Source organism: Lontra canadensis, unplaced genomic scaffold, assembly GCF_010015895.1.
Source record: "Lontra canadensis isolate GAN:19392208 unplaced genomic scaffold, GSC_riverotter_1.0 scaffold16, whole genome shotgun sequence".
NCBI lineage: Eukaryota > Metazoa > Chordata > Mammalia > Carnivora > Mustelidae > Lontra > Lontra canadensis.
In genome coordinates, this window is record NW_022631010.1 from 286,705 (window position 1) to 312,546 (window position 25,842).

Here is a 25,842-nt window from a genome sequence, read left to right on the forward strand (position 1 = left end):
TTTCCGGGGCGCGGAGCAGAACTTCCGGGAGCGCGTAGCTGAGGACTGCTGCCGCCTCGGGCGGGGGGCTCTTCCTGCGGGACCATGCTGCTGCGAACCGCTTGGAGGCGGGCGGCCGCTGCTGTGCCGGTCTCTCCGGGGCCCAACTCCACGGCGCCCACTCGGGGGCTGCGCCTGCGCGGTACGCTCGGGCCCTGCTCGCCGCCACCGTCCCTGCAGGCGCGGACCTTCCCCATTGGCGTGGCGACGCACCTGAATATTACAGAGCCTCGCTCTTCCGCCAGTTACCCAGACCCCTGACCCTGCCTTCTGGCTGCACCCCTCAGACTTTCTCAGGCTCACCCTCAGATCGGTTGACTTCGCCGTGTCGCCCTTCAGATCCTACCCCACAGGCCCTCAGATCCTTGGAAGCTTGATCGGTCTTCAGACCTCTCCTGGCCAACTTTAAGAGATGCTAGTTGTCCAGCCAGTAATCTTTGAGGGAGATTTTAACCTACTCTGTCTCCTCAGTCCTTGTAAATGGCTTTGCCCTTTCGGATCCCTCCCTGCTCCCAACGAAGCAATTCGAATATTGTCCCAACACCCCCCCTCCAAGACCACGGTCTCCCTCTCTTCCTTTTACAGTTTGCTTAAGTTCTCTGATGTTTTGTTTTCTTTTCCATTGAGCTTCAACCCCAGCATCCTTTCAGCTCATCTCACCTCCATCCAGCTTTCACCTTCTGCTGTCTTGGATAGCTTGTGTCCATAGGTTTTCTCAGCTTGGCCACTCCATACCTTTTTTTTTTTTTTTTTTTCCCTTGGTCAGTTGTAGACCATGCTACCCAGTCTGATGTTCCCTCAGCTACAGCCACTGCTCCACAGGCCGAGTCAGAGCTGCGACCTCTGTATATGGATGTGCAAGCCACGACTCCTCTGGTAAGGATGGAGGGACAGCTCTCCCCAGGCTGTTTATAACAATTATATTGCAGAACTGACAATGCACAGAAATGACTGGATCCTCCAGAAGTGATAGCCGTTGTGAAGTATGTGTTGGGAAAAGCAATGAGCCAGAAGTCAGGAGGCTTAAGCTATAATAAACTAGAAATGGCTCTACTAATTGTTAGCTATTGACCTTGGTCAAATCACTTCAGTGTAGGCACTATAGTAGGAATAAAAGCATCAGCTTTGGAATTAGCTGGATTGCTACTTACTATGTGAATTTGGGCAAATATTAAATGGGTTAAAAGACATAAAGCAGCCCTTTAAACAGAACCTGGCACATGATAAGCACTTCGATATTAGTGGAAGATTTCATCAACATGTGGTCTCTTGTCATATGCTGGTCCTTATAGATCACATCACCTGGCAGGATGCAGAAACAGCTGCAAGGACAAGGCAGTGTTTGTAGATTATCTGAGGAGATGGTAGAATAATCATCTGGTAGAATGATTTAAGGTGGGTTGAGAGTGGGCGTATATTAGGCTGATATTTGTTTAGTACCTGAGGGGATGGAAGAATGTTTGAGGTTCAATCTAGGTAGCGTCTGAAGGGCTCGGAGTGTGTTGAGGCAGGTTGGACAGGTCTGAGGGGATGGAGTGGGGCCTGAGTGATCTATGGACTCAAGGGGACTGATCTGTTCTGTTGTGCTCAGGATCCTCGGGTGCTTGATGCCATGATCCCTTACCTAGTCAACTACTATGGGAACCCACACTCCCGGACACATGCTTATGGCTGGGAGAGTGAGGCAGCCATGGAACATGCTCGCCAGGTGAGTATAGAAGACCTAGGAGGTTCTGATGTCAGAGGCTCAGTGGACTGTGGGAGGCATTTACTTGATGGCTCTGGATGGAAGTGGAAATGGTTTGGGGATCTTTCAGGAAGAGATTTAAAGAGCAGGCCTTGGAGTCTCTCTGATGGGATTTTATTGGTTTTTACATTTCCTAGCTAAATGACCTCTGGAATGTTACCTAATTTCTCTAAGTCTCAATTTCCATAAATTGAAAATGGAGACTGTAATAGTTCGTATTCTTTAGGGTTTTTGTGTGGATTCAGTGAGAAACTGCTGATGATGTATTTATTTTATTTTATTTTATTTTTAATTTATTTATTTGACAGATAGAGATAGGCTGAGAGGCAGGCAGAGAGAGATAGAGGAGGAAGCAGGCTCCCCGCTGAGCAAAGAGCCCGATGCAGGGCTCGATCCCAGGACCCTGGGATCATGACCTGAGCGGAAGGCAGAGGCCTTAACCCACTGAGCCACCCAGGCGCCCCTGATGATGTATTTATTAACACAATGCTTATACATACTAAGCTGAGTAAGTGCCTTTTATTTTATTCTTTTATTTTTTTAAGTAGATTAAGTAGACTTCATGCCCAGCGTGGAGCCTGATGCAGGGCTTGAACTCATGACCCTGAGATCAAGACCTGAGCTGAGATCAGGACTCAGTTGCTTGACTGACTGAGCCACCCAGCTTTTAAAAAGCCAATATTGGGGCACTTGGGTGGCTCAGTTGGTTAAGTGTCTGCCTTCAGCTCAGGTCATGATCCCAGGGTTCTGGGATCAAGAACCTCATCAGGCTCTCTGCTCTGTGGGAGCCTGCTTCTCCCTCTCCCTGCCACTCCCCCTGCTTGCACTCTCTCTCTCTGTCAAATAAATAAAAAAATCTTAAAAAAATTTTTTTTTAAAAGCCAGTATTTTGGGGTGCCTGGGTGTCTCAGTTGGTTGAACATCTGATTCATGATTCCAACTCTGGTCAGGGTCTCAGGGTCTTGAAATGGAGACCCATGTTGGGTTCCACACTCAGCCACACTCAGTGAGGAGTCCGCTTGAGATTTTCTCTCCCTCTTCCTCTGCCCCTCCCCGCTGCTGGCCCCCACTTGCTAGCACATACTCTCTCTCAAATAAAAGATCATAAATAAATAAATACATAAATAATTAAAAAGCCAATATAGGGGCACCTGACTAGCTCAGTCACTAGAGCATGTGACTCTTGATATGAGGGTTGTGAGCCCTGCATGGGTGTAGAGATTACTTAAAAATAAAATCTTGGGGCGCCTGGGTGGCTCAGTGGATTAAAGCCTCTGCCTTCAGCTCGGTTCACGATCCCAGGGTCTTGGGATCGAGCCCCGCATGGAGCTCTCTGCTAGCAGGGAGCCTTCTTCCTCTCTCTGCCTGCCTCTCTGCCTACTTGTGATCTCTGTCTGTCAAATAAATAAATAAAATCTTAAAATAAAATAAAATAAAATAAAATCTTTGGGGAGCCTGGGTGGTTTCAGTTAGTTAAGCCTCTGCCTTCGGCTCAGGTCATGATCCCAGGGTCCTCCTTAGTGGGGATTCTGCTCCTCCCTCTCCCTCTGCCCCTATCCCTGCTCATTTTCTCTCTCAAATAAAATCTGTAAGAAAAAGAAATAAATAAAATCTTTTAAAAATATACAAATAGATTGGGAGGGAGACAAAACATAAGAGACTCTTAATCTCACAAAACAGACTGAGGGGGGTGCCTGGGTGGCTCAGTGGGTTAAACCCTCTGCCTTCAGCTCGGGTCATGATCCCAGGGTCCTGGGATCGAGCCCAGCATCGGGCTCTCTGCTCAGCAGGGAGCCTGCTTCCTCCCTTCCCTCTCTCTACCTGCCTCTCTGCCTACTTGTGATCTGTCTGTCAAATAAATAAATAAAATCTTTAAAAAATAAATAAAAATTAAAAAACAGACTGAGGGTTGCTGGGGGGAGGGTGGGTAGGGAGAGGGTGGTTGGGTTATGGACATTGGCGAGGGTATGTGATACGGTGAGTGCTGTGAAATGTGTAAGCCTGACGATTCACAGACCTGTACCCCTGGGACAAATAATATGTTATATGTTAATAAAAATAATTAATAAAAAATTTTAAAAATTAAAAAAAGTAAGAATTATTATTATTATTGTTATTGTTATTTTGTATGAGGCAGGAAAGAGCCTCAGATCTGGGATGGAATTGAATCTACTCACTGTCTGACTGTGGTGGGTCCAGAGCTTCTTGGGTAGTTGATAGGATGCAGTGGAGCTCCTCTTGAGTCAGAGCTCTGTCCTAACTATGTCTGCAGTTACTTTCCTGCCTGGGAAACTGATGTTACTTATCTCTGTTTCTTGGTTTGCAGCAAGTAGCATCTCTGATTGGCGCTGATCCTCGTGAGATCATTTTCACTAGTGGCGCTACTGAATCTAACAACATAGCAATTAAGGTAAGAGAACCAGAGGGCATATCTGGACTTTCCTGACACGGGAGATGGTGTCCCTCCATCATTTGGCCTCATATATGTATTTCCCAGCTACTTACTCCTACCCCGTTTAAAAATAAAGACACAGGGGCGCCTGGGTGGCTCAGTGGGTTAAAGCCTCTGCCTTCGGCTCAGGTCATGATCTCAGGGTCCTTGGATCAAGCCCCGCATCAGGCTCTCTGCTCAGCAGGGAGCCTGCTTCCTCCCTTCTCTCTCTCTACCTGCCTCTCTGCCTACTTGTGATCTCTCTGTCAAATAAATAAATAAAATCTTTAAAATAAATAAATAAATAAAAGAAAAGACACAGGCAAACATACATTCTTTCTGATCTGTTGCTTCCTTCAACCCTCTATGAGCTACTCCATCTTAAATCTTTGTTCTTGTTGAGCTAAGTTCAGTGACGTAGTTGGACATGAAAAGAGGTGGCTTTTTAACCATTAACCACTGGTGTTTGGGGGTACCTAGGTAGCATTTGCCTTCCGCTCATGTGGTGATCCCAGGGTCCTGGGAATCGAGCCCCGCACTGAGCCCCACATCGGGCTCCCTGCTCAGCAGGAAGCCTGCTTCTCCCTCTTCCACTCCCCCTGCTTGTGTTCCCTCTCTTGCTGTCTCTGTGTCAGGTAAATAAATAAAATCTTAAAAAAAAAAAAAAAAAAACCACTGGTGTTTTGGATGGCGGCTACTTCAGGGAGTGGATAATGGTGACTCAACCCTTTTCCTCATGCTTTTTTTTTTCTTTTAAGTTTTGTTTTTTTGAGTAATTTCTACTTCCATTGTGGGGCTCCCACTCACAAACCCGAGATCAAGAGTCACACGCTGTACTGACTGAGCCAGCTAGGTACCCCTTCACCATCCTTTTGATCTAATTACAGTGAAGCCCAAAATCCACTTGTAGTTGGGCATGTTCCACTGCTTCTGGTTAACTTCACTCTTATATATGTGATTTCAGGGCTAACCCTCCTCTTTGTCTTCCTTTTTCTTTCTGATGAGATCTATTTGCAACAAGTTTTTCCATTTCTTTCTTTTTAAAGGTTTATTAAAAAAAAAAAAAAGATTTATTTATTTTGTTGAGGGAGGGGCAGAGGGAGAAAAAGTCCCAAACAGACTCCATGCTGAGCACAGAGCCCAGCATGGGGCTTGATCCCATAACTCAGAGATCTTGATCTGAGCAGAAACCAAGAGTCCAACCAAGAGTACCATGTTTAACCGACTGTGCCACCCAGGTACCCTTTTTAAAAATTTTACATTTGTTAAGGATTTTGTGTATTTGGTGGCGCCTGGGTGGCTCAGTGGGTTAGAGCCTCTGCCTTCGGCTCAGGTCATGATCTCAGGGTCCTGGGATTGAGCCCCGCATCGGGCTGTCTGCTTGGCTGGGAGCCTGCTTCCTCCCCTTTCTCTGCTTCTCTGCCTACTTGTGATCTCTGTCAAATAAATAAATAAAAATCTTGGGGAAAAAAAGGATTTTGTGCATATATATATATATTATTTAACGATTTTATTTATTTGACAGAGAGAGACAGTGAGAGAGGAAACACAAGCAGGGGGAGTGGGAGACGAAGAAGCAGACTCTCTGCTGAGCAGGGACCCCTATGTGGGGCTCAAACCCAGGACCCTGGGACCATAATCTGAGCCAAAGGCAGAGGCAGATGCTTAACGACTGAGCCACCCAGATGGCTCCCCCGCTTTTTTTTTTTTTGAGAGAGAGAACACGCACGAGTGGGGGTTGGTGAGGAGGAAGGGTAGAGGAAGAGAGAGAGACTCTCAAATAGGCTCCATGCCCAGCATGAAACCTGACACAGGGCTCAGTCTCACAACCCTGAAATAATGACCTGAGCCAAAATCAAGAGTTGTTGCTTAACCAAGGAGTGCCTGGGTGGGTCAGTTAGTTAAATGGTTGATTCTTGATTTCGGCTCAGGTCATGATCTCAGGGTCCTAACGTCATGTTAGGTTCCCCACTCAGCAGGGAGTCTGCTTGAAGATTCTCTCTCTCCCTCTCTCTCTGCCCCTCCCCACACTTGATTGTGTGCTCTCTCCCTAAAATAAATTAATAAATCTTAAAAAAAAAGTTAGATACTTAACCAATTGAGCCACCCAGGCACCCCAGGATTTTCTATTTTAAGGTAATTTCTACATCCAACGTAGGGCTTGAATTTATAACCCCAAGACCAAAAGTTGCATGTTCTATGACTGAGCCAGGCAGGTGCCCCTCCTGTTTCTTTAGATGTTCCCATTTTGAGGTATTGTTTGCTATACTTCTGCAGGCATTCACTGCATTGTGGTGTCTCTCTCAATAAGATGGGGGCCCTCCAACATTTGGGGTGAACTGATTGGGTCAAAGCTGGTTTCACAGGTGGTAAAAGGATTCACCTGAGGTAGAACAAAAGCAATAGAAGTTTATTGAATACACACCGGGAAAGTGGTGGGCAAGAGAGCAAAGGAAAGACGGTCTGCAAGAAGGCAGTGGGTGGAGGCTGCTTGTTAAAGGGGAAGGTGAGGAGGTATGGGGATGGATTGGCAACTGTGCTTGGTTGTAAGTAGCCCGTTGTTTACTCAGGGCCTATGGATATATTGAGGTGAGTCTCATGATGTCTGTTTTTAGCAAGGGAGTTGTTGTGGGCCCTTTTACCTTGATCAGGTCTCTATTGCTCAAGCCTGTTGTCTAAAAGCAACTGCTACATTCACCACCTACTCTGAGATCAGTCAGTCTATCTTTGGGTCTTAGGTGCTAACAAAAGTACAGCTCCGTTCTCAGTAGTCATGCTGGTATTTCATGCAACTTAATCACATTGTACTGGGCCCGCTGCCAGTACCACTTGGGTAAATACCAAGACTCTGAGAAAGGGTGTACTCTCTAGGTTGAACTGGCTCCACCCCCTCTCACCTTGGTGTCTCAACTGTGCTGCCAGTTTTGGTTTTTCTGAGCTTAGAGTGGGTGTAGGGGAGCTTCAGAGTTGTCTGTCTGATTCTGTTAGCTGGAAGGTGTCCGTCCTTTGGAACGCAGAAACTACAGAACCAGGGTAGAGATCCCTCCAGAAATGGGGATGATTTCCGGAATGAGGAGCATTTTTAAAACTTTGAAACTCTCTACTGTTTTTACTCAAACCTAGAGGCCCAGGATTGCTAAGAATAGTTATAACAGTTTTCCCCTTGGGTGCCTGGGTGGCTCAGTTGGTTAAGCCCGAATCGGGCTCCCTGCTCAGTGGGGAGCCTGCTTCTCCCTCTCCCTTTGCTGCTCTGCCTGCTTGTGCTCTCTCACTCTCTCTGTCAAATAAATAAATAAAATCTTTAAAAACAAAACAAAAAAGCAGTTTTCCTCTTAGTCTCCTAAATGGGTAAATCTGTTGTTAGAGGATTCAACACTGTGGGTAACTGAGATAGGAGAGAATAGAAAGGGGTGGGAAACTTTTTTTCTGTTTATTTTTTTAAGTGAAGTGAAAATTTATTAACTGAAGGTGAGAACAGAAAGCAAAGAAAGAAAGCTCTCTAGAGTGAGAGAGGTCCTGAATGGGTTGTCCAGGAGTGGGGAACTTTTAATGTTTTCCTTGTTATGATCCTTATCCTCCAGAACATATAAATATTATGTAGTTATAATTTTGGCCTAATTAGTTTTATATTCTGCTTTTTTATTTAAAAATTTTTTAAAAACAGTTTTATTTGTTTCAGGGCACCTGGGTGGCTCAGTCGGTTAAGAGTCTGCCTTCGGCTCTGGTCATGATCCTAGGGTCCTGCTGCTTCCTCTCCCTCTGCCTGCCTGCTGCCCCCCCTGCTTGTGCACTCTTTATCTCTCTCCCCCAAATAGATAAAATCTTTAAAAAAAGAAAAAAAAGAATTTATTTATTTACTTGAGAGAGAGAGAGCAAGCACAAGTCAGGGGCAGAGGCAGAGACAGAGGGAGAAGCAAACTCCCCGCTGAACAGTGAGCCTGACATAGGGCTCGATCCCAGGATCCCAGGACCCCAGGACCATGACCTGAGCTTAACCGACTGAGCCACCCAGGTGCCCCTATATTCTGCCATTTATTTATTTATTTATTTATTTTGAGATTTTATTTATTTATTAGAAAGAGAGAATGAGCAGTGGGGAGGGACAATGGGAGAGAGAGCGAAGCAGACTCCCTGCTGAGCAGGAAGCCTGTTGCAGGGCTCTGTCCTAGGACCTAGAGATCATGATTGAGGTGAAGGCAGCTGCTAAACCATCTAAGCCACCCAGGCACCCCTATACTCTGCTTTTTAAAGATTTTGTTTATTTGAGAGAGAGAGTGTGAGGGTAGTGATGGTGCAGGCAGGGAGCAGAGGGGGAGGGAGAGTGAGGGGAAAGAATGTCCAGCAGATTGCACACTGAGCATTTGGAGCCCAGGGAGGGACTTGATCCCAGAACCCTGAGATCATGACCTGCGCCAAAACCAAGAATTAGACACTTATCTGACTGATCCATCCAGACACCCCACATTCTGCTTTTTTTTTTTTTTTTTAAGATTTTATTTATTTATTTGGCAGAGACACAGCAAGAGAGCGAACACAAGCAGGGGAGCAGCAGAGGGAGAGGGAGAAGCAGGCTTCCTGCCGAGAAAGGAGCCTGAGGCGGGGCTCGATCCCAGGACCCTGGGATCATGACCTGAGCCAAAGGCAGACGCTTAATGATTGAGCCACCCAGGCGCCCCCCCCCCCCATATTCTGCTTTTAAAGTAGTACTCTATTATAAGCTTGGGGGAATTGGGTTGCATGGTTTTTGTTTGTTATTTTTTTAAATAGTCTCCATGCTGGGTGTGGAGGCCAGTGTGGGGCTTAAACTCATGACCCCAAGATTGAGATCCACCACATTTTATTTTTTTTATTACTTTAAAAAAATTTTTTTTTAAGATTTTATTTATGTATTTGAGATGGGGAGAGAGAGAGAACAAGGGGGGAGAAGGGGCAGGAGTTGGGGAGAAGCCAACTCCCTGCTGAGCAGGGAGCTCCACATGGGGCTCCATCTCAGGACCCTGAGATTATGACTTGAGTCAAAGTCAGATGCTTAAGTGACTGAGCCACCCAGGCATCCCTCAAACTTCATAATTTTTAATATAACTACCTTCTTTTTCATGGAGTTGTGTTATCATATTTTACTCTTTATTTCTCTGTTGTTAGATGTGTTTAATTTTTCCTTTTTAAAAAAATTTAAATTCAATTAGCAATAATTTTTCCATTCTTTTTAAAGATTATAAATACCACAAAAACATATTTAATCTCTGTAGCTTGACCTGTCTTTTGAAATATTTCCCTAAGGTAAATCCCCAAATGAAGAATCACAGTTTGTTTTTTTTTTAAAGATTTTATTTATCTGAGGGGCGTCTGGGTGGCTCAGTGGGTTAAAGCCTCTGCCTTCGGCTCAGGTCATGATCCCAGGGTCCTGGGATCGAGCCCCACATCGAGCTCTCTGCTCAACAGGGAGCCTGCTTCCTTCTCTCTCTCTGCCTGCTTCTCCACCTACTTGTGATCTCTGTCTGTCAAATAAATAAATAATTTTTAAAAAAGATTTTATTTATTTGATAGAGATCACAAGTAGGCAGAGAGGCAAGCAGAGAGAGAGAGGGGGAAGCAGGTTCACTGCTGAGCAGAGAGCCTGATGTGGGGCTTGATCCCAGGACCCTGAGATCACGACCTGAGCCGAAGACAGAGGCTTAACCCACTGAGCCACCCAGGTCCCCTCAATACAGCTTTTAAGACATCTTTCTTTCTTTCTTTCTTTTTTTTTTTTGTTTTGTTTAAAGATTTTATTTATTTGACAGAGATCACAAGTAGGCAGAGAAGCAGGCAGAGAGAGAGGAGGAGGCAGGCTCCCCGCTGAGCAGAGAGCCCAGTGCCATGAAGGGCTCGATCTCAGGACCCTGGGATTATGACCTGAGCCGAAGGCAGAGGCTTTAACCCACTGAGCCACCCAGACGCCCCTTAAGACATCTTTCTAAATAATTTTCTGAAGAGATTCTAGCATAATTACTTATATTAGCAGGGAATGAGTGTATGCATTTCACTTTTACACTGGCAGTTTTTGGTATCACTGTCACCATATTTGCATGTTTTACTATTAAGTGGAAATAAAGAGAAAGATCTTTTCTGGGATGCAAGGATAGGCATGTTCCCTATTTTCTACCTGTGGTATCATAAAAAATATATTTTTTATATAAAAAAATTCGTGGCCGGAGCCTCAAAAGTCCTTGGATTTCCTGAATAATAGAAATGCCTTTTGTTATTCATAACAAACCCCTCATATCTGAGTTTATGGTAATGAAGTGACTCATGGTGGACTCTTGGTTGCAAGGGACTGGTGCCCACTCCGGAAGAATAAAACATGTGCTCAGAGGGTTGGAACTTTCAACTCTACTTCCCTCAGAGTAGGAGAGGGAAACTGAAGATTGAGCTCAGTCCTGTGGCCAGTGATTTAATCAGTCATGCCTTGGTAATGAAACCCCCATAAAAACTCCAGACAGTAAGGCTCAGAGGGTCTTCCAGGTTGGTGTTCACCATGGATGTGCTGGGCAGGTGGTATATCTAGATTCACAAAGACAGGGCATGGAAACTTTGTGCCCATCCCGTCCTCAGCCTTGCCCTATGCATCTCTTCCATTTGGCTGTTCCTGAATTGTATCCTCTATAATAAAACTGTAATAGTATAGTGCTTTCAGCCACTTCGGAGAGTTATTCGGGTGAATTATTGGGGGGCTGTGGGTAGTCCTGAATTTGTAGCCAGCTGGGCAAAAGTATTGGAAGCTGGGTTGTGACACCTGGACCTTGTGACTAACATCTGAAGTGGAGTTAGTCTCGTGGGACTGAGCCCCTTAAGCTGTGGGATTTGTACTAACTCACGGTAGTTAGTGTCAGAATTCAGCTGAATTGTAGGACATGTACTTGGTGTCACAGAATTGATGTTGGAGCATACAGCTCTTTCCCACTTTTTCTTTCAAGTGGGATTGAAGTCCTTGCTGTTTATCTGAGTATACCTTCCTTCCTTCCACCACCACCAATTTCTAGGGGGTGGCCAGGTTCTATAGGTCACGGAAGAAGCACTTGATCACCACTCAGACAGAGCACAAATGTGTTTTGGATTCCTGCCGTTCACTGGAAGCTGAGGGCTTTCAGGTCACATACCTCCCGGTGAAGAAGAGTGGGATCATCGACCTGAAGGTAGGTGTGGCTACTGGCAGGAGGGGCAAAATAGGAGCAGCCTGGCTTCAGCCTGTAACTGTCTTCAGCTTCAGCTGGATCTTCAAGGACTAGATCTAATGGTGAGGGGAAGCTTAGAGAAATAGGCCTGGGAGAGAAACTGAGCATATGAACATATGTTCCCCTTGAGTGTGTACCATCTTCTTTTTCTCTGGAGGAGTTGTTTCTCAGCTTTGTCAACGCTTCCTGGTGTGTCTGAGGGCCACTGGGTGTGTGTGCGGGATGCCAGGGACTCAACACTCACCATGGAAAAGCTCTGGCCTCTCCCCCACCCCCATGCTGATGTTTCTTATCCCTCTAAATTGGAGGTGTAGTTTTTGTGAAGAATATTTCCCTTTGGGGCGCCTGGGTGGCTCAGAGGTTAAAGCCTCTGCCTTCGGCTCAGGTCATGATCCCAGGGTCCTGGGATCGAGCCCCGCATCGGGCTCTCTGCTCCGTGGGGAGCCTGCTTCCCTTCCTCTCTCTCTCTGCCTGCCTTCCTGCCTACTTGTGATCTCTCCCTCTGTCAAATAAATAAATAAAATCTTAAAAAAAAAAAAAAAAGAATATTTCCCTTTATGGCCCATATCCTTAAATGTACATTTTGTGTAGTGAGTTCACGCATCTTGTTCACCACATTTTTTTTTAAAGATTTATTTATTTATTTGACAGGCAAAGATCACAAGTAGGCAGAGAGGCAGGCAGAGAGAGAGGAGGAAGCAGGCTTCCCGCTGAGCAGAGAGCCTGATGCGGGGCTCGATCCCAAGACCCAAGGATCATGACCTGAGCTGAAGGCAGAGGCTTTAACCCACTGAGCCACCCAGGCACCCCTTGTTCACCACATTTTGAGTATCAGCATCCCTAGTCAAATCCTGAGATGCAGTTTGTGGATAGAACCCTGTCTTTTGCAAGTAGAGATTGTTTTATTTTGGTTCCAACCTGGATGCCTTTTTTTGTTTTTCCCCTTGCCCAGTTGCTTGGCAAGAACTTCTAGTGCAAAACAGAATAGAAGTGGTGAGAGCAGACACCCTCGTTTTGTTTCTGATCTTCTGTGAAAGCTTTCCTCATTAAGTATGATCTTAACTGTGGATTTTTCAGAGCCATTCTTGCATGAATGTCCTTTATTAGATCAAAGAAGTTCTCCTCCAAGGCTGTTAATTTTTTTTTTTTTTTTTTTTTTTGGTTATCATGAATGCATTTTGGTTTCATCAGTTTTTTCGTGTTTATTGAGGGGGTTTTGTTTTCTATTAATATAGTGTATACATTGTTTGATAGGTTGCTGGATTTGGTTTGCTAGTGTTTTTGTTTCGTTTGTCTTTTAAAGATTTTATTTACTTGAGAGAGAGTAAGAGCAGGTGGGAGAGGGAGAAGCAGGCTCCCCACTGAACAGGGAGCCTGATGTAGAGCTCAATCCCAGGACTCTGGGATCATGTCCCGAGTTGTGGGCAGACACTGAAATGACTGAGCCATCCAGGTGCCCCAGTTTGCTAGTGTTTCTTTTTTTTCTTTTAAGATTTTATTTATTTATTTGACAGAGAGAGACAGTGAGAGAGGAACAGAAGGAGGGAGAGTGGAAAAGGGGGAAGCAGGCTTCGGCCAAGCAGGGAAACTGATGTGGGGCTCGATTCCAGGACCTTGGGATCATGACCTGAGCAAAAGGCAGACGCTTAACTACTGAGCCATCCAGTTTGCTAGTGTTTTGTTAAGGACTTTTGTTTCTATAGTCATTGGGGATCCTGATCTGTAGTTTTCTTGTGGTATCTTTGGTTTGGATATGAGGGTAATAATGGTCTCAGAATAGGCATGGTGGTTGTCACCTAGTGTTCCAGTATTGTTGACCACTGGGCCCCTTCTTAAAACCCTCCACTTCAGCCAGACTGCCTTCATATCTCCCTGATCGGCCCTGGCCAGTCCTGCTGTAGGCCTGTTCTCACATAGCCCCTCACCTTTGATCTCTTCTCCTTTTCTTTGCACTTTCCTTAATTCTCTCCCTCTTCTAACCACTTAGCTCAAGTTCTGCTCTTTTGCTGAAATCTTTTTGGCTGCTCCAACCCCTATTAATATTTTATATTTATATAAATAAATACTTTATATTTAATAATTTAGAGAACTAAATTCCTTAAATTCCTTAATGGCTTTGGTTTTCTTTCACCTTATAATATTTATTATGTCATAGTGCTTGGCTCTAGGGATAGCGGGATGAACAAGACAAGCTTAGTCCCTGTCTTCAGGGAGCTTACATTCTAGTGAAGGGGACAGTTAACATATAAACAAACATATAAATGAAGTAGTTAGAAACTGGGATAAATACTATGAAGGAAGCAAACAAGAAGCTGAAAGAAACATGACATTGAGCCCCTCTAATAGACCAGTGTCTGGGAAAGCAAGATGTTGGGAGGCTGATTAATAATTCCACTAAGAGGAACATTTTAGTCTGATGAGGTCCCTACCTCAGTGTTGTCACCAATAACTTTGTTTTTTGTTACTTACTTTGTTGTTTGCAGCTTACTCTGACAACCTTACATAGGAAAGGTTCTCTCTCTTTTTTTAATTAAACTTTGAATTTTTAAATAATTGTAGATTCACATGTGGTTGTGAGAAATAATACAGAGAGATCTCATGTATCCTTTACCCAGTTTCCCCCATGATAATATATTGCAGAAGTATAGTACAATACCACAACCAGGGTATTGATATTGACAGTCTGCCAGTCTTCTTCTCCTTTCCCTAGTTTAACTTGGACTCACTCATCACGTGTAGGTGTGTGTAACTACCATCAAATTAGTGTCATCATCACAGTGATGTGTCAATGCTGTTCTTTTAAAACCACTAATGTGATCTCCATTTCTTTAATTTTTTCATTTCAATAATGTTATATAAATGAAATCCTAAAGTATGTAACCTTTTGGGACTAGCTTTTTTTACCTACCACAAGTCTTTGGCAAGTCATTTAGGTTGTTATATGACTCAATAGTTTGTTCTTTCTGTTGCTGAGTTGGGGGCGCCTGGGTGGCTCAGTGGGTTGAGCCTCTGCATTCGGCTCAGGTCATGATCCCAGGGTCTTGGGATTAAGCCCTGCATCGGGATCCTTGCTCGGCAGGGAGGCTACTTCTCCCCCCACCCCACCCCCCACATTGCTGAATCATAGTCCATGTGGTGGAAGTATCACAGTTTAACCATGCACCTGTTGAGTGACTTCTGGATTGTTTCTAGGTTTGGGCTTTTTTGACAAATGCTGCTATGAACATTTATGTGTAGGTTTTTTGTGTGAATCTGTTTTTATTTCCCTGAGATAAATGCCCAGCAGTGCAATTACTGGGCCATATGGTAATTTCATGTTTAGTAGGAGACAAAAACTGCCAAACTGTTTTCCAGCGTGGCTATGCCATCTTGCGTTCTTACTAATAGTAATAACCAAGTGTGTGAATGATGAGGTTTCTCTGAATCCTTGCCAGCATTTTGGGTTGTCACCATTTTTATTTTAACCATTCTGATAAGTGGGTGGCGAAAGGCCCCTTTCCAAGACTAAGCTTGCCTACATTCTGAGTTAGGGAGGATTTCGTTGGATCTATATAGTCTCCTTGCTCCTGATACTCTTAGGAACTAGAGTCTGCCATCCAGCCAGATACCAGCCTGGTCTCAGTCATGACTGTGAACAATGAGATTGGAGTGAAGCAGCCCATTGCGGAAATAGGTGAGTACTGTGGGTGGACCTTGATGCTTGCCCACCACTGGGATCCATGTGAGGAATAAGAGTGGTCTGGGAGGGAGATTAAGGGAAAAGGAATTTCAGATCCTCGTTCAGAGATCTCCTGTGTATGGCATAGCAGTGGAGGGAGATTAAAGGAAAGGGAGTTTCAGATCCTGTTCAAAGACCTCCCATGTATGGCATAGCAGTATTTGAATCCGGGTCTAGTATTCTTTCTGTTCTTTTCATTTAACTGCAGTTGCTGCCCAAAACACAACACCACCCTTTCTTCTCTTCCTCTCTCACCTTTGTCACTTCAGTACATCTCTTTATTATGCTCACTTACAGCTGGAGACTTACTCTGTAACTCCTAAGGCACATTAGCAAATAGATCTGCTAATCTTTGCTTCCTTTAAATTAAGAGGGATATAAAAGCTAATCTGGTATATCAAAAGGCTGTGTTAACAAGGTAAGAAGAGTCTTAGGCATCAGAATATCAGGGATGTTTTGATTAGGTGATGTGTACTTGCCCTTATTTTTTCTAGTAAAGGAAGCTAGCTGAGAATGACAGGGAGTGGGAGGGAGAGAGGGAAAGAAAGGAAGAAAGAGAGAGAACGAGAAGTTATTTACTTTATGGCTAGAGGCTGGTGCCAGATGCAATTTTGCCTTAGAACTCAAGGTACCTTGCCGGGTCACTGCCAGGTGACTTCCCAACATTGTGCTATGATTCTTCCCTTCTGTTGTTTCCTTAGGGCGGATTTGCAGTTCCAGAAAGGTATATTTCCATACCGATGCAGCCCAGGCTGTTGGAAAAATCCCACTTGACGTCAATGACATGAAAATCGATCTCATGAGCATCAGTGGTCATAAAATCTATGGTCCCAAAGGTACCAGCCTCTCCTAGAGTTCCTTCTCTCAGACCTCCCAGTAAACTCCTTGACAGAAGTTCCTTGAACTCATTTGGGACTACCGTTGCTCTCAGAGGAAGTTTACATTCATAATGTCTTGCAGAATGCAAGTGTCTTTTAGCAATAACCAGGAACACTTGCCTGTTTGTAGGCTCTTGAAGTTAACTGTATGTAGCAGTCCATTGTTCCATGGTCTCTTTAAAAAATTCTTGGAGAGCAAGTAGAGATTCATTTGACTGAGGAACAAAGGGTTTTGTCATATCAAATTTAGCTAGATAAGTCCAGCTATCTTGTCTGCCACGATGTGATATTCAGAGCAATGTTCTTTGAGTCCTTCATTCCTTGTGTTTTTGTAGCCTAGGGGAAAATTGGGCTTTTACATGTCTTGGTATTTATGCCTAGATTTAATGTGTTATCCTTGAGAGACTATTAGTGTCTCAAGGATATTTGTCTATTCCCTATGGTCCTATTGGCCCAGGAATGCTTCCTAGCTAGAATTTTTTTCACTCCAATCTTGTTTTCTATATTCATGGAGGTAGCCATAAAACTCCTTTGTCTCTGGGGTGAGGGTCTGTGGGGGTTGGTAATGCTGTTATACTTTCTGTGTTTGTAGTGTATGTCATTAGGGTATATACCCTGAGGAAAAAGCTGTGATAGCTCCTGGAAATATGTAAGATGGCTTCTTCTCAAGGTTCCCAGCGGTTATAGAGTGTGAGCTATTATTATAAAAAATGCAATAGGTATTCTATCTTTAATTAAAATGTTGCCTTTATTGGCTTTTATTGTGGGTATATGTATTTTGACAAAACCAATGGAGCAGAAGCTCTGATAAGCATTTAAATGTGTATAGGTATCTCTCACTATCCAAACTCCTTCTTTCTAAAATCATGATCTCAGTGGATTTAGATAAAATGGTATCCTTCACTACCAGATGTGGGGTCAGAGCACGTGCTCTCTGAACTTGGGAACCGCAGAGATTCACATAGTGAGGAAATGTATGAGGAAATGATTTTGATGAGGAAATGAATTTGATGAGGAATTTGATGAGGAAATGAAATATTTCTTTTCTTTTAATTGTATTTATTTATTTATTTTTAAAAGATTTTATTTATTTGACAGAGATAGAGAGATCACAAGTAGGCAGAGAGGCAGGCAGGTGGTGGTGGGGGAAGCAGGCTCCCTGCTGAGCAGAGAGCCCAATGTGGGGCTCGATCCCAGGACCCTGAGACTATAACCTGAGCCAAAGGCAGAGGCTTAACCTACTGAGCCACCCAGGTGCACCTGTTTTCTTTTCTTTTCTTTTTTTCTTTTTTTCTTTTTTTTTTGGATTTTATTTTTATGTAGTCTCTACACCCAATATATGGCTTAAACTTACAAGCCCAAGATTGAGAGTCATATGTTCCACTGACTAAACCAGCCAGGCATCTGCCCCCCACCTTTTTTTTTTTTTAAATGCTTTCTTTCTTTCTTTCTTTTTTTTTTAAGATTTTATTTATTTGTTTGACAGAAATCACAAGTAGGCAGAGAGGCAGGCAGAGAGAGGAGGGAAGCAGGCTCGCCGCTGAGCAGAGAGCCCAATGTGGGTCTCAATCCAAGGACCCTAGGATCATGACCTGAGCCGAAGGCAGAGGCTTTAACCCACTGAGTCACCCAGGTGCCTTTCTTTCTTTGTCAAGATTTGCTTTTTATTTATTTGACAGAGAGAGAGAGAGAGAGGGAGCATAAGCAGAGGGAGAAGTAGGCTTCCTGCTGAGCAGGGAGCCCAGTGTGGGGCTCTATCCCAGAATCCTGGAATCCTGACCTGAGCCAAAGGCAGACGCTTAACATTTGAGCCTCCCAGGCGCCTCTACCTGCCCCTTTTTAAAAAATTTTATTCTAGGGGCTCCTGGGTGGCTTAGTCAGTTAAGCACCTGCCTTCGGCTCGGGTCATGATCCGAGGGTCTTAGCATCAAGGCCCATGTCAGGCTCCCTGCTCAGCAGGGAGTCCACTTCTCCCTCTCACTCTTCCCTCTGCTCTTTCTCTTTCTCAAATGAATAAATAAATCTTAACATTTTTTAAATTCTGTTTAGACAAGGTAATATATTTACATGGTTCCAAATTGAAAAGCTATAAAAAAGTACAAGGCCAGAAAGTCTGTCACCTCTTTCTGCCATTAATGTAGTTCTCTTCTGGGGAGGCTGTTTTTTGAATATTTTTCTAGAATTATTCTATGCGTTTGCAAGCATATATATATATATATATATATATATAATCCCCTCCTCCTCCTCTGTTTTTACTCAAAAAATAGCATAGTATACTCATTGTTCTGCACCTTCCTTTTTTCACCTAATAATGTTTTGTTTTTGTTTTTTTTTAATGTAAAGTACAGACTTTATAAAGTACAGACTTTCTAACAATGCTTCTTGGCAATTTTACAGTAGCAGTACACAGGGTGCTTCCTCTTTCTTGTATACACCAGCTTTGTATTTCTCTGTGTGGACTGAATCATAATTTATTTGCCCATTCCCCTGATGATGAATATCTGAGTTGTTTCTGGTTATTTCTCTCTTAAGAATAATGATGAATTGGGCACCTGGGTGGCTCAGTGGGTTAAAGCCTCTGCCTTCGGCTCAGGTCATGATCTCAGGGTCCTGGGATCGAGCCCCATATCGGGCTTTCCTGCTCAGCAGGGAGCCTGCTTCCTCCTCTCTCTCTCTCTCTCTCTGCCTGCCTCTCAGCCTACTTGTGATCTTTATCTGTCAAATAAATAAATAAAATCCTTAAAAAAAAAAAAAAGAATAATGATGACTTGCACGATCTCATTTCAGACGTGCATAGGGAACTGCTTTAAACCATGTGGTCATTACTCTTAGTATTTACCTTCCCTGATGGTAAATAATTTTTATAAATATTATGCTTTTACTGCTGTTTCTCCCTTTCCTCCACTTTTTTTTTTATTTTGAAAAGTTTCAAGCTTATAGAAAAGTTGAAAGAATATTTTGACCCCTTTTGAAAGTGATAGTTTGTTTCACCTGCGTTTTTCTTTTTTTCTCTTTTGTAACAAACTTTGTTTCCCAGGGGTTGGTGCCATCTACATTCGCCGCCGGCCCCGTGTGCGTGTGGAGGCCCTGCAGAGTGGAGGGGGGCAGGAGCGGGGTATGCGGTCTGGGACAGTGCCCACACCCTTGGTGGTGGGGCTGGGGGCCGCATGTGAGGTGGCACAGCAAGAAATGGAGGTATGGGGAGAGCAGTTCCCTTCCTTAACTTCTTCCCCTGTGCTGCGTCTCCCATTAGAGGCTTTTCTGCAGAACTGAGTCAGACCTCTGCCAGAAGAGGAGATTTAGAAAATCCGTCCTTGTCCCAGGGCTACTGGCATCTTTCTCTGAGGGAGGTGTTATGGGCTCCAAAATCTGGGTCCTTTTAGTAGTTATCAGCTCATTTATTTCTAGCTTATTGCAACCATGAGTCCAGTTATGGGGCAGCTTTGCATGCCAGGTGCTGTGCTCTGTGCTGAGGATACAGTGGTCTCCATGGGTAATACAGGATGATAGGTGGGTCTGATGCCCAATCACTTCTGAGCACAGGGAGAGGACTCCTCATCTTGTGTGTTTCTGAGCTGTTATTGGTCACTATGCTTAGTCTTCCATTACCTGCTCCTCAGTACGACCATAAGCGGATCTCCAAGTTAGCAGAGCGGCTCACACAGAAGATAATGAAGAGCCTTCCAGATGTGGTGATGAATGGGGACCCTGAGCACCATTACCCAGGTATGGTCATGCCCTTTCTATCCCCGTTCTGGAAGAGTCTGAGACTTTGAACCTCCTTTCATAGTAATTCTCTTTCCAGGCTGTATCAACCTCTCCTTTGCATATGTGGAGGGGGAGAGTCTGCTGATGGCACTCAAGGATGTTGCCTTATCCTCAGGGAGGTGAGTTGGACTGGATAGACCAGAACTATGACAGGGCTCATTAGCCTGGCCTCTAAGTGGTATAACAGATTATTAAGCTTCCTAGTGTGGAGATGACAGGCAGAAGAGCTCTTGGTTAAGTAGATGTATTTTATAAGTGCTGATTTTTTAGCTGGCTTGCCACTGGCTGAAGTTTGCCACTGTAAGAGGGCTTCCTGGGGTAGAATTTTGTGCCTTTTGTGGCCCTAGGAGATGCATGCATCTGTTGTGTGTTACGCTGGCAGTTCTGTTACAGACCTCCAGAACTGAAGAATGCTCAAAAGACCACCTAGGGTTTAGCTGCCTTCTAGGCTGGTGCTGATGGTGTGTTCAGTCCTAGGAGAGTGAGCACTTGGTTTTCCGCTGCTTCTGGTGGTCAGACCCAGCTCACATGGTGTCATGTTCTGTCGTGCTTTGGTAATGTCCTTGCTCAAGGAGGACATCCTCCACAAGGGCCAGAGGAGGTAGGTCCACATTCCAGAAAATGGAGGCAGCATCAGGCCCTTTAGCTCTACCAGATGAGAATGTCTCTTTTATCTCCATGTAATGACTTCAGGGACCTGGGGGTGGGATCAAGAGGTTTGTGGCTAAAAGCAGACATTGATGATGAACTGAGCAAGGCTCCTTGTTTTTCTCCTCAGTGCCTGCACCTCTGCATCCCTGGAGCCCTCTTATGTCCTCCGAGCGATTGGCACTGATGAGGATTTAGCTCACTCTTCTATCAGGTCAGTCAGTTGAGAGGCAACATTTATGAAAAGCATCCTCTTTCATGTTATGCATCTCCTATTATAGTCTCCTCAGACTTGTTTTCCTTATCCCTTCCTGATGCTTCTTGAAAGTTGCTAGAGCAGCGGCTCTCAGACTTCACTGAGTATCACTTGGGAAATTTGTGAAGATTTCTGAGTTCCACACTCAGAGATTCTGATTCACTAGGACTGGAGGAGAAAAACTTCTCTGGTTGGCGCCTGGGTGGCTCAGTTGGTTAAGCGACTGCCTTCAGCTCTGGTCATGACCGTTGAGTCCAGGGATTGAGTCCCACTTCGGGCTCGCTGCTCAGCGGGGAGTCTGCTTCTCTCTTTGACCTCTCCCCACTTCGTGTTCTCTCTCTCAAATAATTTAAGAAAGAAAAGAAAGAAAGAAAGAAAGAAAGAAAGAAAGAAAAGAAAAGAAAGGAAGAAAGAAAACTGTGGTGACACTAATGTGGGTGGTCCATAGACCCACGCTCTGAGACACTCTGGCTTTGTTCTTTCCGTGTCTTTTGTGGAATAGATCCTCATTGAGTATCTGCTGAATGAATTTACCCTGGTGCCAGAGTTCAGATGCGGAGCTCTTCTCTTGTGCCTTTTTTCAGGTTTGGCATTGGCCGTTTCACTACAGAGGAGGAAGTGGACTACACAGTGGAGAAGTGCATTCACCATGTGAAGCGTCTTCGAGAAATGAGGTATGCACTATGTAGCAGAGAGCCTTTGAAAGAGATTGTAATGCTGGCTCCTCTCTTGTCCTCAGGCTTTGTGTTCACCTTGCCACAAACCAGCCTTTGAGAATACTTGGATTTTAGGACTTAGAAGTTCCACAGAGTTGGGACCCCTGGCTGGCTTAGTTGGTAGAGCATGTGATTTGTGATATCGAGGCAGTGATTTCAAGCCCCACATTTGGTATGGAGCTTTCTAAATAAATAAATAAATAAAAATTCCACAAAGCCTGGTAGTGGATGATCTTGGCTACTTGTTTTCAGAAAAGGACAATGAGTTTTTAAAAACTAAAGAACTACATAAATTCAGATGTTTTTCATTATTATAGTATTATTATCAATACAAAATTAGTGATTTGTAGACTAAGTAGAGATAAATTCCCTTCAAGATAGGGATTTTTGGGGCGCCTGGTTGGCTCAGTGGGTTAAGCCTCTGCCTTCGGCTCAGGTCATGAACTTGGGGTCCTGGGATTGAGCCCCGCATTGGGCTCTCTGCTTAGCAGGGATCCTGTTTCCCCCCTCTCTCTGCCTGACTCTCTGCCTACTTGTTATCTCTCTCGCTTTCAAATAAATAAATAAAATCTTTAAAAAAAAATAGGGATTCTTAGTTTTTTTTTAAGATTTTATTTATTTATTTGACAGTGAGAGACACAGCGAGAGAGGGAACAGAAGCAGGGGGGAGTGGGAAAGGGAGAAGCAGGCCTCCTGCCGAGCAGGGAGCCAGATGTGGGACTTGATCCCAGAGCCCTGGGATCATGACCTGAGCCAAAGGTAGACACTTAACTGATCCACCCAGGCGCCCTGGGATTCTTTTGTTTGTTTGTTTTTTAAAGATTTTACTTATTTATTTGACAGAGATCACAAGTAGGCAGAGAGGCAGGCAGAGAGAGAAGGGAAAGCAGGCTCCCTGCTGAGCAGAGAGCCCAATGTGGGGCTCAATCCCAGTACCCTGATATCATGACTTGAGCTGAAGGCAGAGGCTTTAACCACTGAGCCACCCAGGTGCCCCATCGCCCTGGGATTCTTAATTTGGATTCTGTGGCTTAACTTTAGGAGGCACATGATAGCCCTGAAATTGTATTCTAAATATTGTGTTGTTTTGCTTTTTCTTTTTTTTTTGAAAGCAAGTTCATAGTTTCCATCAAGTTCTCAAGGTTGGGAACTACTAAGAGTGCTCTTTGTAAAGATGCTTTATAAACAAGTCAAGAGATGCTTTGTCAGCTGCTGCCCCCAGGGCTTCCCGTAGTAGCTGTAGAGCTCCACTTCTTCCTGGGGACATTGAGGCCTCTGGAGTTTTTCAGGGTCTGGCTCCATTCTGCTTAAATTCAACTTTCAGGATTCTGTTGGTCTGGTTATTGAGTGAGGAAGTTCGGGTATACTCCCTTCTTCCCTTTATGAACTTTACTAGGCCTTTCTGGGCTCTGGATTTTCCTTCCCAATGTCTAGTTGTATTGCTTAAATATCTACAGGTTGCTTAGTTTTCTTAGGCTTAAGATTCCTCCTTGGTTGGGGCGCCTGGGTGGCTCAGTGGGCTAAAGCCTCTGCCTTCAGCTCAGGTCATGATCCCAGGGTCCTGGGATGGAGGCCGGCATCGGGCTCTCTGCTCAGTGGGGAGTCTGCTTCCTCCTCTCTCTCTGCCTACTTGTGATTTCTGTCAAATAAATAAATAAAATCTTTAAAAAAAAAAAAAAGATTCCTCCTTGGCTTGGCTTTTGGTACTGTCTGGCACACTGAAGGGGCATTTCTACGGACCATACTGCAAAGACTTTTTCTTCTAATCTGTCACTTCAGTGTCTCCACCCTATTTCTTCTGACCTTTACAAACTAAATTCAGCCTGGTCTTATTAGCTCTCAGTAAAGCTTTATAATGTGCGTCTATGACAGTAAGTGACCTCTTAAGAGAAAGGACAGAAAGGAGATGGCTAACTTTAGAAGCCATGGAAAATGTCATACATAGAAAGGCATGCTGGTGGGTGCCTGGGTGGCTCAGTCGCTTAAGTGGCTACCTTCGGCTCAGGCCATGATCCCAGAGTCCTGGGTTCTAGTTCCGCATCGGGCTCCCCTCTCAGCGGAGAGCCTGCTTCTCCCTCTCCCTCTGCCTGCTGTTCTACCTACTTGTGTTCTCTGTCTGTCAAATAAGTAAATACATAAAATCTTTAAAAAAAAAAAAAGGCATGCTGGGAATGCATGACATAAAGGAGAGAGATAAGGCAAGAACAGAATGAAATTGGGTAGAAGAAGATTAACTGGTAAAATCCAAACCAGAATCTCATAGTCATAACACATTAAGGTAATATCTGTTCTGGGAATATCATCTAAGGCATTGAAGCTGAAGGGAATCAGATCTTAGTAGATTTATCAGCAGTAGTTCTTGTGTGAGATGGGATGTTCAAGTCTAATATCCAGGAGGTACTTTTAAATTGGAACCAGGGATGTTGGAAGCACAGTCCAACTTTGGGGAGATGAAGCTGGTAGGAATTGGCTACGGTTGCTACATACCTAGGTAATTTAGGACTAAGGTCTAGAACTAACTGAGAAATAGAGCAAAAACCAGAGAGAAGTGTTGAAAGTGGTTCTTGTGTGATGGGGAGGAGTAGAGGCTGAAACTTGCTGCTTACACAGTTCCAATGGTCTTGGTTCCACCAGAGAAAATGTGTCCATAGTCTCTCACGAATGGGATGAGAGCTTCTCGAATATAACCACAACCTTATGCCACTGGCTTGGCCCCACTAGAGCTGAGCCTGGGGTACTCAGTTATTGTTTGTTGGCAGCTATGGAGCGGCTAGAGCTGACAAGGGTTCAAAGAGAGCTGGGAGGGCACCTGGGTGGCTCAGTTGGTTAAGCATTTGACTTTAGCTCAGGTCACGATCCTAGGGTGCTGGGATCGAGTCCCACATCAGGCTTCCTGCTCAGCAGGAAGTCTGCTTCTCCCTCTCCCTCTCACCCTCCCCCCTGCTCGTGCTCTCTTTCTCTCTCTCAAATGAATAAATAAAATCTTTAAAAAAAGGGAGAGAGAGAGAGTTGGGAAAGACTCGCTAACCACCATGTTGGGTCTTTCAGGGCAAGAAAATGGAGCAAGAAGAACAGATGGATATAATTCAGGACTCAAGGGTCAGAGAGCAATGTCATTTATTTCCTATCTAAGCCCTTACTCACCCAGTATCTCTTTTCCTTTGCAGCCCTCTCTGGGAGATGGTACAGGATGGCATTGATCTCAAGAGCATCAAGTGGACCCAACACTAGAAGAATGGGCTGGGCCTCTGACTTTGTGCCAACCTTGCTTCCTCCTGCCTCACCAACCCATGCATATCTGGGTACCTTGTAATGCCTAGTGGGTGTTTCATGTTCAGACCAGAATTGCTGTAGCCCAGTTGACTTCAGTATCAGGCCACCATCAACCCAAAACAGAAACACAAAATATCTTTCCTGAGCCTCCGCTCCTTTAGTGGGGAACCCTCACCATTTCTCTCCAGGAGTCCTCTCGTCTTACAGTGAATGGATGTTCTTGGTGTGGAGAGCCAGAGCAACTGGAAGAAGGTTCTTTGTTCAGAGACCTCAGTGCTTTATGTGGACATCTGAATTATTACTACTGCTCAGCAAGACTGATTCCTTCAGGAACAAGCATAACCTACTATTTAATTTCTTTTTTGTCTCCACAATTCACCTCTTCATGTTGATTATAGACTGAAGCAAGTTTCTTAGAAGGCTTATCTCCTGTTCTTGTCCCTCTTCATTTTTTTTGACCAAATGGAGCTAGAAATATCTATGACTCCACCCACTATTCTAATAATTTATGTTTCTTTTTAAAAATTGTTAATTTGCAGATTAGAGAAATAAAATCACCTTCTTCTATTTAATTTGTGACGTTATGAAAATCTCAGAGAAAATTTCAACCTGTCCTTGGGAACCAGGAGCAAACTACCACTCCACTTTATTCCTGTAGATGACTTTTTAAATTTTTATTTATTTTTATTTTTTAAAAAGATTTTATTTATTCATTTGAGAGTGAGAGAGAACATGAGAGCTGAGAAGGTCAGAGGGAGAAGCGGACTCCCCATGGAGCTGGGAGCCCGATGCGGGACTCGATCCCAGGACTCCAAGATCATGACCTGAGCTGAAGGCAGTCGCTTAACCAACTGAGCCACCCAGGCACCCTGTAGGTGACTTTTGAAGGAGATGTTATGTAAGCAAAAATGTGATTTTCAGGGGCACCTGGGTGGCTCAGTCGTTTAAGTGTCTGCCTTCGCCTTGGGTCATGGTCCCAGGGTGCTGGGAATCAAGCCCCTCATCGGGCTCCTTGCTCCACTGGGAGTCTGCTTCTTCTGTCTGCCACTCCCCCTGCTTATGCTAACACACACTCTCTCTCTCCCTCTCTCTCTCTGTCAAATAAAAAAATAAAATTTTTTAAAAATGTGATTTCCAGCCATGGAAAGAGCTAG

At 44.4% G+C, this 25,842-nt stretch overlaps 1 protein-coding gene across 1 annotated transcript; it reads left to right on the top strand.

Annotated features, from left to right (window-relative positions):
• Positions 1-17: 17 nt before the first annotated feature.
• NFS1 (NFS1 cysteine desulfurase) lies at positions 18-25,260 on the top strand. Its single transcript, XM_032858762.1, has 13 exons — positions 18-181; positions 806-915; positions 1,631-1,747; positions 4,113-4,196; positions 11,240-11,392; positions 15,011-15,104; positions 15,851-15,985; positions 19,065-19,222; positions 19,648-19,753; positions 19,833-19,914; positions 20,574-20,657; positions 21,284-21,373; positions 24,583-25,260. The coding sequence occupies exons 1-13, from the start codon at positions 85-87 to the stop codon at positions 24,644-24,646; spliced, it is 1,374 nt and encodes a 457-aa protein (XP_032714653.1). The 5' UTR covers positions 18-84; the 3' UTR covers positions 24,647-25,260.
• Positions 25,261-25,842: the final 582 nt, after the last annotated feature.

What these genes read in the sequence shown, in the direction of transcription:
- NFS1 (XM_032858762.1), top strand. Translation starts at nt 85, where the DNA reads ATGCTGCTGCGAACCGCTTGGAGGCGGGCGGCCGCTGCTGTGCCGGTC. An exon ending in CCATGGAACATGCTCGCCAG is followed by an intron (nt 1,748 to 4,112) that starts GTGAGTATAGAA and finishes CTTGGTTTGCAG; the next exon opens with CAAGTAGCATCTCTGATTGG. An exon ending in TGGCACAGCAAGAAATGGAG is followed by an intron (nt 19,223 to 19,647) that starts GTATGGGGAGAG and finishes CCTGCTCCTCAG; the next exon opens with TACGACCATAAGCGGATCTC.